We start from the raw sequence: 12704 nt of genomic DNA on the forward strand, positions 1-12704 counted from the left end.
CTAATTTGCAGGTTCATATTTGTATGTTGTGCCTCTGCTGTGACATGTTTAAATTACATGATTTAATGTTCAAAAAGCTCTTTATTTTTCTCACACTGCCTTTGTGGCAGCACCTCTTTTCCCCCTCTGTCTGAAACCAGAGACCAGTCTGTTCTGATTGGTCAACCGTGTAGATATGTCCCGCCCCTTAGCCTATCACCTACAATATGTTGGAGCGTTAGCCAATAGATGCGCGAGTGTTAGTAATGTCACTATGTTATTGAAGTAAACAGGAGTCCAATGCAGTGTGTAGGAGAGAAACTTGGAATTTTAGCCTTTGCAAACCATTTACATGCACAAAAACTTATATATACACATATACATACTACAGGGAAGGAAAACCCCAAAAACCATAATAGGGGCCCTTTAATGTTCAGAGTAAGGAGGATGATCATTGTTGTGTGTAAAGGCAAAACATGTTTTAAAATCTCAACCCTTGTTTAATTTAAGCTTAGTAGCATTCTATGAAAGATTTTATAAAGGAAGTTGGTGTTATACTTAAAGAACGTATACTTTGTGTCCTTCAATATCCAATATATATCAACTGATATTTACAGTTTGCCCTATGGGATGGATGGCCTGATTACTCTGGTGATATAATACACTCAAGAGAAGATTGTGGAGTCTAATTGTGGCTCATCTCTTCACCACAGTGCCCTTCTCATATTTCATCAACACACTAGTGTGACAAACACGACTAAAACACAGCTTGCATTAAACAATTGACCCCGTTTTCACTCTCTGGAGAGGAAGACTGTTAAATGGGCTACACTAATAATATATATATATGAAAAGTAACAGCATATAGATGAAAACAGCTCAACTGCTCATACAATGTCCTATTTAGGGCATACAAATATATAGAAAGAGGGTCAATTAAACTCTGCAGTCAAATTAGAAAAATCTAGAATAAGGCAGACCTAGAAATACAGCAACATGCAATCATGCGGGGCAACTCATCATCCAAAAGTAACCTCTGCCATTTAAAAATAAGAAAAAACGCGACATCTTTACAACTTCCACGAGATGCAGTAAATTGTGCTTTTATGGGTAATGTGCCCATTAAAGAGTAAAAGCAATCGGAGACGTCAAGACAAATGACAGCTTTTGAGTGCCATCTGCAATCTCTAGCTTCACAAACTCAATTATTCATAATGCATTTATGAAGTCCGCTGAGACTGTGCTGTCATTCCTGTTCAAACTAACGGGAAAAGCAACATAAAGGGACAAGCTCTTTCCGATGACAATGGCCTCACAGATGGCACTAATGTGTTTATGCTGCCACCTGCTGGGTAATAACCATAACACCGCTGTTTATGCTGTGGCATAACGGTGTCAAATACATTTCCTTTAGTGACTGTCAGACAAAAGGAAAAAGACTAGAATTAGAACTGAGAAGCTTTTATTCCTAAAAATCAAAATCACTTCTCTGGTGGGCAGAGATCCAGCTCCATATCAATATGATATAACAAACGTCCTCTTTTGATTCCTCTGAATCTAATTACATCTCTGGCAGTTCATCTTTCACACCCATCATTACAGATGTGCAGCGTAAAATAAAACTTTAATTGATTGTGGTTGTAGTCTTTGTATCCAGGGGTTATATCAAACTGAATAATCAGAGCGGCTGGGGGTTGACCAGGAGGACGCTCTCCCCCCGGATGAAGAGCTGGTTGATGTGGCGTGTGTGCACCTTGCCATACTTCTGGGAGACTTTCTTCTGGCAGACCTCTGGCCCCTGGGCCTTCGGCGAGACTTTGTGTTTATCCGTTCTGATTCTAACAGCGTTTGACAGTTTGGACTCCGTCCTGCTGTCCTGTCTCCGGCTGCTAGGCTGAGCAGCAGACGGGGTTTTTGGAGCACTTTTTGGGTTTGTAGGCTGATGCTTGCTGGCTGTTTCCTGGGCTCCGTGCTTCTTTGCTGGCTCATCATCTCCTGGACTCTCCTGGAGCATCAGCTTCTCAAAGAGCTGCACACAGATGTTTGTCACACAAATAAATTAGGGGTTGGGAGGAGCACCTCCTGGACTTAAAATCAGTTTTATTTTAGGTGCTTTTTGGATAAGGATACATTTAAATGCAAAAATTACAACAAGCTAAGGCACTCTATTTTGAACAATTACAGTGCTTTCAATATAATGGCACATGACAAAATGCATCACATTTCTAATTGCTGCTAGTTCTCAAGCTTTCATTGTAAAGCAGTCAAATGAAAACTACTGGTACATTAAAGTCAGCTTGCAGTTACAATTATTTATCACTGACTTCTTTATTAAAACAAACAGACTCAGCTCTCAGTCTGAACTAAAGCTTCTTTTAAATGTTGATAAAACCAAGGTAATGCTCTTTTCAAAAGCTAAAAAGACACCAGAGCCTGCTTTGGATATTGTAACTACGCAAGGAATAAAACTTGAAGTGGTTACCTGTTACAAATACCTTGGTATCTGGCTTGATGATTGTCTCTCTTTTAAACGTCATGTCAATAACCTGCTTAAAAAACTGAGGGTTAGGCTAGGTTTCTTTTACAGGAACAAGTCCTGTTTCTCACTTGAGGCCAGGAAAAGGCTAGTCACTGTGACCTTTTTACCTGTGCTGGACTATGGTGCTCTGATTTATATGAATGCACCTGCCCATTACCTGATCAAGTTAGATGCTGCGTATCACAGTGCACTGAGATTTGTGACAAACTGTAAAGCATTAACCCATCACTGTACCCTGTATGCAAGGGCTGGTTTGCCTTCGCTAACTGTACGGACGCTCAGTCACTGGTACATTTTTATATACAAAGCCATGTTAGGGAAACTTCCATCCTACATCCTCCCTGATCTCACGGCGAATTGTAAGTCGCTACTGCCTGAGATCGCATGCTGTGGTTTTATTAAATGTGCCAACTGCTAGGACTGACTTAGGGAAGATAGCTTTTAGATGCGCAGCTCCACTGTCCTGGAATAGTCTGCAATTGAAATGGAAACTGAGCAATCTGGTGCCACTAAATGTTTTTAAAGCTCGGTTGGATGCTACTCAATCGGAAGCTGTTGGTACCTGTTCATGTGGATAGTTATGTAAATTGTAATCCCTGTAATTATGCTGTATGATGTCCTTTTTGTTGTTCTGTTTATGTTTTTATGTTTCATGTGGAACCTACTTGAGCAGAGGCCTGTACTACGAAGCTGGATTTTCGCTTAGCCGGCTAACTTCAGGGAAGTCTCGGGCTTTCCGGTCCTACGACGCTGGTTCTCTTTTTAGCAGGCTAGATTTCCATGGTAATTTATGCTGAGCGGCAAACCTGCTCCGGAGCAGGTTATGTGGCAGGCTAAGAGATCAACTCAGTGAAAGCACCACCTGCTGACCAATCAGAGCTCCGTGTGCGGAGTTTAAAGCGATCAAGTCATATTACAGGATAGAGGAAATACAGAAAAACTGCCGTTGCAGGAAAGACGACCGGCCAAAATCAACTGACTGTGTGAACGTGAAAATTAATAGAATATCCCCTCCCATCTTCAGAGCAATCTGACTATTATAACATTAGCGTTAAGAAAGCTTACTTAAATATCTGCCACGACATAAGTAACCGGATCAGAGTAACATTAAGTACAGTCCGCGGCACTGTGAGTGCAGACGTCGATGTGTCCCATTATCATTTATATCATATCACATCATAATGTATCATATATTTCCTTATTTGAGTCAGCTTCTTGAGCCGTATCTGGCCGTGCAACACTCACAGTGTCACATACTATATGCAGAAGTATTATTTTAAGCAACACATTAAGTTGACGAAACACTCGAGTCAAATTCTCCTAATTAAAGTCAGATCCACTCGTGTCTTAGACGGGGCAGTGATTTCATAAACCTGTTAATGTACGCATTCAAACACTTTTTCTTTTACCAGCTGTATTCACCTTGCAGGTGCAGCTATGTGGCTTTTATCCTGGATAAAGTGTTTAAGACATGGATGTTTAAAGTTTAACTTCTTCATATTTGACTAATATTAAAGTTCACTTTTCATTCAGGAAGTATGACGCTGCGCTGTCAGTACGCTTGTCCGTGTTTGAGATTGGTCGAATGCTCCAAATACCACCCCTTTCATGTGAACGCGCACCTAACTAGATAGGACACGGCTAGCTTGAGCGATCCACTTGATAACCAGCGTCGTAGTACAGTTTAGCCAGAGCGCGTATGTTTTGGATTGGGCCAACCGGCTAACTCAAACATATCCAGGTTAGGTTGAACCAGCTTCGTAGTACAGGCCTCTGGTCTCCCTTGAAAAAGAGATCAATGATCTCAATGGGATACACCTGGATAAATAAAGGTTTGAAATGAAATGAAACATAACTGATTGTAGCTTTTACTATTACAGAGTACAAATATATTTCTGTCAGATATACATTGAAGAATAATGCCTACCCGGGAAATGGTGAGGGCCTTCTCATGGTAAAATGCCTCTCCAAGCAGAGGCTCTCGGTATGTCTCATCTACATCCACCATGGCCTGACAAAGACGATAAAAACAGATAGTAAACATTCCGTATAAAAAGACACAAACTTCATGGTTTCAAGTAAGATGCAGATTATTTGTTCAGCATATGGCAGCTGTTAAATAATGAATGAGCGCTCACCATGTTCCAGAACTTGTCGAAGGCCACAACAAAGCCCGAGCAGACTCCCCTCAGCCCCTTGAAGGTCCTGATGTGAACTCTGACCCTGATCTTCTCCTCCACGCATCGGTACAGCTCCCCCAATGGACTGCCTTTACACACTGAACACACATGACAAAGGAGAAACACAAACATACAGTTAGAAGGTATCACAACAAGCTTCTGCAAAAAAGGCCAACAATGCTGGGTTCTACTGGATTTTTCACTTTTCAATTGGTTGATGTACAAATATTGTATGGTTTCTGAGATATAAAGTTCAATATATTTATTCAGATTATTAGCATTATATAACAAATCTTTGAATTTTGAATGTTTGCTGGAAAGAATAGCAGTTTATCTTGGCTCTGAAAAGTGGTAATGGTGAGTTGACATTGGTTTGTCATATTTAGCCATTTACCCGTGTACAAAAAAAAAGCGTAAATATATAAATTATATAATATTAAACGTTTGCTGCAGCCCTTATAAAAACAAAAATGGTATTGTGTTCCTATGTATTTTATTATTCTAAGTTCATGGTAGTAATTTACAAGTCAGTTAAACACTACAGGACTGTGAGAAAAGTACAAAAAGTTTGAAATTAATGTTTATCCATATGAAGAGCAGGACAATCTCCTTCTATAAATGAAAATACTATGGAGTAACAACTTATTTAAAGCTTATGTTTGAAAGGTTTTTAGCGGCCTGTGCAAGTATGTGGAGTTGTTGCAGCTTCCAAGTGATGGCAAGCCTATCCTAAAAGTCAACATGATAGCATCCCACTTGTTGACATTGAATGAGGAACTCCCAACAAGTCTCAATGTATGCAGTGATGTAATAGAAGGTCTTATTGAACCTACAGGGCATCCTTGTGAGGACATTTTTCACCGGCTTGTGCCTCCTTCTCCGCGGTGCGCTGCTCTCCCCCTCCGGAGTCACCGGGTTGTTCACCATGAGCTTCTTCAGCCTCTCGATGCGCTCCGGGTCCGCCACCCCTTTCATGGCCTTCTGCCGCTTCTTCTCCACATTCTCCGGCTTGGCTCTGCCCCGGCCGCCCTTTAGAAAGCTCTCGTAAGCCGCCACATTGTTAAAGCTTCTGATATTTGGAAAAGGAAGCGACACAGTGGGCGAGTACAAGGCCAAGAGAGGGTCGAAGTTATCCGAGCAGACATCTGTTTTATCTGCGCCACTGCCCGCAGCTTTACCGCAACGCTCCGGAGCTGATGGTGTACTCGAACAGGTTGCAGTGACCGGTTCTTTGCTGTGTGACTTTACAATTTTTCTTTCCCTCTCCTCCATGTTTGAAACAGGCGCAGATGAGCACACAGTGCAGCGAAGAACCGAAGAACCCTGGGAAAGTGACTGACGTAGGTTGAGGATGAGCTCTCACTCTGCACCTATTTCAAGAGTGGTGGCGAATTTCAATCACGGAAGCCTTATTTTTGTGTGGTGTTACAATTTTTTCCTGTGATATTCTGATAGTGATGACCTATTTCACATCATAAAACAATAATTAAATAAATAATTTAACCCTCAGAAAACAGTATGTCTGGATTACGAGTTCCGCAATACGTATTTCCGTAACCCCTTATACACGATCTTTGGTTGCCCTTCCCCTCACCTAACCACACGATGGCGCCAAAATACAGGTTATGTTTTGGTAGCTTGTAAATCTGCTTTGATTATTTATGCAGTATCAACATAACAAACTGGTAATTGACAATGTTCGTTGATAGTGTGAACAAGAAGTGTCTGAGAGCAATATGATATTTGTGATTTAATGAATTATTTGTTTATGTAAGTCTGCTCCGGAACCTTAGTGTGCACTGTCTCCGGCTCCACTACGACATCATTCGTTGACGGACTGTACACAAACCAGCGTGTGTTAGCGAACTTACTCTCAGGATAAATGTAGATATCAGTTTATTGCATTACTGTTTATCCTAATAAATCAAATATTGGTGTTTGTGTAACTAACGGAATATATAGATATTAACGCATGAAGACAACGGGTTTAAGTAACTAACCTACTGGTCACTGTACGTTGGCTAACAACACATCACCTCCAAGTGTAAGTAATAAATAATGTTATAGAAAGACAAACGAACATGTCTCTTTAATAATTATTCTATAATTAGGTGGATAGCCTTTTATATTGAAATAATAAAAATAATTTGTGTAAAGGTTAAACCACTACAAACTATGTTCATAGGAGAGACATGTCTACATTTATGAGGTGAATGCATTTGAATTGCTAATTTTGGAATATATTATATTTCAATAACATCATAACCATTTGACAACAATAATGCATTTTTGACTTTTACTATTCATTGGTTGTAACTCAACACAAGACTATTATTCAATTACAAATTGACAAATGTGACTTTTTTTTTTATAAAGAGGGCATCACTGCAAACACAACAGCAGAAATGATGCAGATATGTGGATAATGATACACCCACCCATAGAAGTGACAATTTGTGGAGTGTAAAATTCACTCCATTCATGCTGTAATTGTGTCAGCTTCATATTTGCTTTTGCTTTTCAGGAACCCCTCAATGCTGTTTGGAAAGGTCTGTATATTTGGTGGACGTGCCAGGTATTGTGTTGTCAAACCCTTGGCCTGTCTTTTTACGACTTCCAGCAACATGGCCAAGAGCAAGTTTGAGTACGTCCGCAACTTTGAAACAGATGACACTTGTCTACGGAATTGCTACATTGTTGTGAGATTGGATGGTCGCAACTTTCACAAGTGAGTTTCCTCTTCAAGTCAAACGTTCTGTCATCTCTGTGAAGACATAAATAGCATGATGGATCTTTCTCTTGTTTTGAGTTTCTTCTTTTTTGTTTCAGGTTTACAGATCAGCACAAATTTGCAAAGCCCAACGACAACAGGGCTTTGGGCCTGATGAGCCGGAGTGCACGCTCCGTCATGGAAGAGTTAGAGGATATTGTCATCGCTTATGGTCAAAGTGATGAGTTCAGCTTTGTTTTCAAGAGGACTTCAACCTGGTTTAAGAGGAGAGCCAGGTACAGTTTTGCAGCACTGTGCATGTATCTGATTTCCCCACATGCTTTCCTCTCTCTGACTTCATTCCTCCATCTTTCTCTTCCTGCAGTAAGCTTATGACACATGTGGCCTCCCAGTTCTCATCCTCATATGTGTTTTACTGGAAGGAGTTTTTTGGGGAGGACCAGCCCCTCTTGTACCCCCCCAGCTTTGATGGACGTGTGGTCCTGTATCCTAGCAACCACAACCTCAAAGACTACCTCAGCTGGAGGCAAGCAGATTGTAAGTGCACACTGTGCCATAACTGTTTTACAAAGTCACACACACACAGTATGACTGATTTTGTTGTATTAAACCGATGAGGATACCAGACTGTGTGTGTTCTGTCTTTCAGGTCATGTGAATAATTTGTACAACACAGTGTTTTGGACTTTGGTACAAAAGGGAGGACTCACCACAGTCCAGGCAGAGGAACGCTTAAAGGTGAGAGCGTCACAAAATCATAAATCAACAAAAATATGTTTGAGTGTTTAGGAATATTTGCTGTGTCTTTTTACAAATATGCTGTTTTGTATAATATATCAAAGGTGTTTTCCTTTTACATTTCTATTAATAACTTTATATGAACAGCAAGACCTTCAAAATATGAAAAACAATAATAAGGAGAAAACACCTGCACATTTAGAGTTAACATTAACTAAGAAATTACACTGTCTCAATTTTGGTTCTACTTTTCTGAATGTGCACAACATTTACTGTGTGTACTGTGCTTTTAATTGTAAGCCATTTCCAAGAAGGCCTTATGAGGACATTTTTGTATTGTTGGTGAAATAATTTGCTGATTAGTCAATAAGCAGGAAATTATTAAATTAAAGTTAAAGAATACGGCCTTTAACTAATGAACAGGCCAAACATTTTCTGGTTCAGCTATTATGAATTATTAAGTTTGACAATTGTGTTATCTCTTTCACATCATTCTAAATTGAATGACATTCGATGATACAAACAAAAACAAATTGATCAAGTTGAAGACATTATTTTAGAGTCTGATATTAAATAACTGAATGTTTCTCACCTTGTCTGTCCAAATGGAAACAATTAATGAAAAATATAAATATCATAGGATAAATTGATTATGAAAAGTATAGTTATTGTGTGAATATTTCGACAAAAATGTCTCCGTATGAACTATTTTGTGTTTGAAAGTTCTTCTGTAAACTTTATTTTATATTACTTTATTAATGGGTTTTTACAAAGAAGACATGATCCTTGCTTGTGTAGCTTTTGTGTGCTTTTCATTGGCCGATTTTTCACATGTAGTCACATGGTGACCACCTTATTTACTCCTGGTTTATTCTGGTTGGAGATGAACACATGCCTCTGACTGAAACAGCTGTTCTCTGGAAGTCACTTTATTCTCCGGTGGTCTGTAACTCACATAAAGTGATGACAGCTGACGGGTTGTGGAAAGTGTTTATTCTGGATGAATGAGTCATTCACAACCCATCAAACCGCCATGTTTCTGGTTACTTTATCACTTCCATATTCAAAAAAACAAAGCAAAACTAGAACCAGTTGTGGGAGGTGTGGATGATAAGATTCCAGTGAGGCCTGACGAATCAGCTGATTTTTGTACTGCATAAATAACTTTTTGTAATATTAATTTAACTTTGTTGTTTCTCCCCCCAGGGAACACTAGCTGCAGACAAAAATGAGATCCTTTTCTCTGAGTTTAATATCAACTACAACACAGAACCTGCCGTCCTCAAAAAAGGCACCACTCTCATCTGGGAAAAGGTGAGCTGCTGAAAATGGTTTCATGTTGCAAAAATGACAGAGTAATTGACTGGGGTAACTCCTACTCATTTTGATATCTTTGGTGTGTGTGACAAAGGGCTTTTAATATCTCACCTCAGCCACTTCCACCTCACACCTCATCTATTTCTGCTTTAGTCAGTGATAGCCGAACATTTCCCAACATGACTACTGTGTGTGAGGTATCTGCTGATAACTGCCTCAGACAAAACACAGCAGAAAAGATTGAAACAGGAATAGTTTTGTGCACTTGTCTGCAGTTTGCAGGTTTGGCTGACAGCAACACTTAATTTCTATAGTACTACATTTACTATTTATGTTTGGGAAGCAGAATTGCCTTCTGTGCATGTTTACTTACTAATTGTTTTTTCCCGGACATACAAATATTTTAGTTGCCTGTTGTTTGGTCACAGTTGCAACATAGTCATGTGGTACAATTGCTTTCAGGTGCCACTTACAAAACTTCCCTGTTAGGGTTTAATTCTCAGCTTCACTTTTCAACAAGTCCCTGCTTGCACTAAATTGCCAAATGCAAATAATGTAGTTTAGCTCTTAAAATAACATAATTTTCCCTATGTAGGAAAACATACACGTCTCAAACAACTTCCACGTTTTATTATACCACTTCATACCACAGTGAAATAAAAGGAAACTAAATGAATTAAATCCAGGCAGGTTTAGAATAAATATAGCCGGTTACAAAAGGTGGCTGATATTATTGTGAATTATACAGTATTCCACCGTGCTGTAACAAACATTACCTGAACGTGGCATTGCATTGTGGGGCAGTAATTACCAGAAAAACTAATAAAAGCATTAACAAACCAATGTCAGAAATGTCTCAACAGTACACATTTAAAAATAGTTATTGATATTTTTCAATGGATAGTTTTTCAATATACAGCCATTTAATTGATTTATTTTTGTCCAAGAGGTTTGATACCGCAGATATGAAACAAAGGCCAGGAGAAATAAATCTTAGCTAAGCATAAAGATTTAAAGCAAGGGGTAAAACTCTCTAAAATGTCAACATTTATACAAAAAAACTACCAATCTCTCTCTAAAGTATACTTATAAGTCTTGGTATTTTATCCAATACAAAAACATGTGGTTCAGTAGGGGTTTGAATGCTGGAGTACTTCCTGGCAGAGTGCACTGACTTCCTGATGTCTGGAATCTTTAGACAGAAATGATATTGGTGCTTCCCAAAATGTTAAACTGTTCCTTTAAGTTCCCTTTAAATTGCACTGCTCATATACTCTTCATTCTTTGTGTCCAGCGAGATGAAACGGTCACCAAACGCATGAAGCTGCCGAGCGCAGAGGAGAAGGAGGTGGAGGTGACCCGCAGCAGGAGGCGGGTGCATGCCCATCACTGCGACGTTATAGGGGAGCAGTTCTGGGAGGAGCACCCCGACATCCTGGAGGACGACAACTGCTAACAAACAGCTCCTGAGGGAGAAGAATCCTGAACTGATGTTGGCTAGAACGGTTGAAGTGGACCCATACCAGCGATGGACAGATAGCAGCTTGTTGTTGACTAGATAAACATCAAACAACATGTCACCCATGAGGCTCCGTGCCCCTGAATCCCTTGAAAGAGCAATTTCTGAGACTCAGGCCTTTGATGACAGATTTTGTGTAATTACTCTCTCACAGCCAGAACATATTCTTGCTTTCACATATTAAACTTCTTTCATAATGTTCCCTAAAGTAGGACGTTCTCTGCTTAAATTGATGATGATGCCTGTCATGTTCAAAGAGAGGCAGATCATTCCTAAATCTTTTAACAGCGTGTATTGAGGACAAACAGCAGCTGCCCCAGGCATCATCACACTCTTGTGCATGTAGCTCTCCTAAAGTTGTTTTTACAAAAAATATATATATAATTTCGGGTACGACAATCATTTCAACTTTCAGCATTTTTGCCATAACACCTCTTGACCCACTGTAAGTGTGTTCTTTTATCTGCATGTGGGCGTTTTTCAATCCCAACTCTCCTTTTTCTGTCCATAAAGCAGAGTTCTTATGCTTGAATTTGAATGATTCAGGACGGCTATTTGCAAAGTGTTCAATATCACTTACAGTTTGTAGTAAGGTGGAGCATACTTGATAGGAATAAGCAGAGTAAAGCAGAAACTAATACCTTGGCAGGAACAAGTGGCCTTGTCTTGGGCCAGGACGCCATTTAGAGATGTGAATGGATTTGGCGGCCTGCACTGTCATCAGAGCTAAGAATACCTCACACACCCTGCATACACTCTATCCCCTGACATGTGCTCCGAGGCTAATTTATCATCGCACTTATAAATGACCGGCTCAGTATCAATGGCTTTTGAAGGATTGAAGTGGACAAGCCAACTGTATTTTAATACTGTAGTAGGCTCAGTTACTGTTGAGTATTAGAGCTGTATTTTTGGTCTCAACGCATGTAGCTCTCTCTACTGTACTTTATGTAACTAGGATTCAAATCTATTCACACTTTAATAAATCATTTCAAACTAGCGTGATAACATGCTACATTTTCGATGAAGTAACATGTACAAAAGCACATTATGAAAGCAGAAGTTCATCTTTTCTTAATGGCTTTTTCTGTATGCTTAGATCGGTTCACTTGTAACAGTTGCCAACATGACAATGACTGAACAAATGCCTCTATTGTATTGAAGGTATCTTAGTAACCAGAACGTGTTGAGGCAAGCGATGCAGTTATTTAAAGAAAGCATGTGTTTACATGCAGGGTCTAAACATAATCCCATTGGGATACTGGTTGTAAAAAACAGGAAATACTCTAAACACCTTCTTTAATATTGTACTTTAATAGCTCCTGTAAATCATCTCCTGTTCTCAGTTATTTTAGGTAAAATAGCCACTGAGAAGCAAGTCGTCTGTACATCATATTGCTCGACCCTGGCTCCTACAAAATGACGATACAATACTACTGTACTGCATTCTTAATGAAGGTTCAAGGATTCCAAGATTACGGTTGCATTTATAAACATGTGGTTAGTGTTGTAGATTGAAAGAATACTAAATGCAAAAAAACGACTTGGTAATGTGAAGGCAACAAAACATTCCTTGGTTAATTTCATTAAAAACCTATAAGTCTAAATGATTAATTTTCTTGTTTTTGGCTCTGGCGACATTGTGTGAATGCAGCAGTATATAGTCTAGTTAAAGAAGTCAATTGTACTCCGCTTCATAGA

At 39.4% G+C, this 12704-nt stretch overlaps 2 protein-coding genes across 5 annotated transcripts; one reads left to right on the top strand and one right to left on the bottom strand.

Annotated features, from left to right (window-relative positions):
• Positions 1 to 1424: 1424 nt before the first annotated feature.
• On the bottom strand, positions 1425 to 6037 carry lsm11 (LSM11, U7 small nuclear RNA associated). Its single transcript, XM_034121399.1, has 4 exons — positions 5532 to 6037; positions 4657 to 4796; positions 4446 to 4529; positions 1425 to 2008 (listed from the first exon to the last, which is right to left on the bottom strand). Exons 1-4 carry the CDS (start codon positions 5968 to 5970, stop codon positions 1658 to 1660), a joined length of 1014 nt encoding a protein of 337 aa, XP_033977290.1. The 5' UTR covers positions 5971 to 6037; the 3' UTR covers positions 1425 to 1657.
• On the top strand, positions 5960 to 12602 carry thg1l (tRNA-histidine guanylyltransferase 1-like). Of its 4 annotated transcripts, XR_004555146.1 has the most exons (8): positions 6513 to 6742; positions 7223 to 7426; positions 7528 to 7704; positions 7794 to 7966; positions 8079 to 8167; positions 9374 to 9481; positions 10779 to 10995; positions 11233 to 12602. XR_004555146.1 is itself a non-coding variant. In XM_034121401.1 (7 exons), the coding sequence occupies exons 2-7, from the start codon at positions 7233 to 7235 to the stop codon at positions 10938 to 10940; spliced, it is 903 nt and encodes a 300-aa protein (XP_033977292.1). In that variant the 5' UTR covers positions 5960 to 6038; positions 7223 to 7232; the 3' UTR covers positions 10941 to 11204. The 4 variants fall into 4 exon arrangements, 3 of the variants coding, with proteins under 3 accessions (XP_033977292.1, XP_033977291.1, XP_033977293.1); XM_034121401.1 differs by lacking the exons at positions 6513 to 6742; positions 11233 to 12602 and adding an exon at positions 5960 to 6038 and having other exon boundaries at positions 10779 to 11204; XM_034121400.1 differs by lacking the exon at positions 11233 to 12602 and having other exon boundaries at positions 10779 to 11204.
• The last annotated feature ends 102 nt before the right edge of the window (positions 12603 to 12704 follow it).

The sequence above is a fragment of the Trematomus bernacchii genome, unplaced genomic scaffold (assembly GCF_902827165.1).
Source record: "Trematomus bernacchii unplaced genomic scaffold, fTreBer1.1, whole genome shotgun sequence".
NCBI classification, from domain to species: domain Eukaryota; kingdom Metazoa; phylum Chordata; class Actinopteri; order Perciformes; family Nototheniidae; genus Trematomus; species Trematomus bernacchii.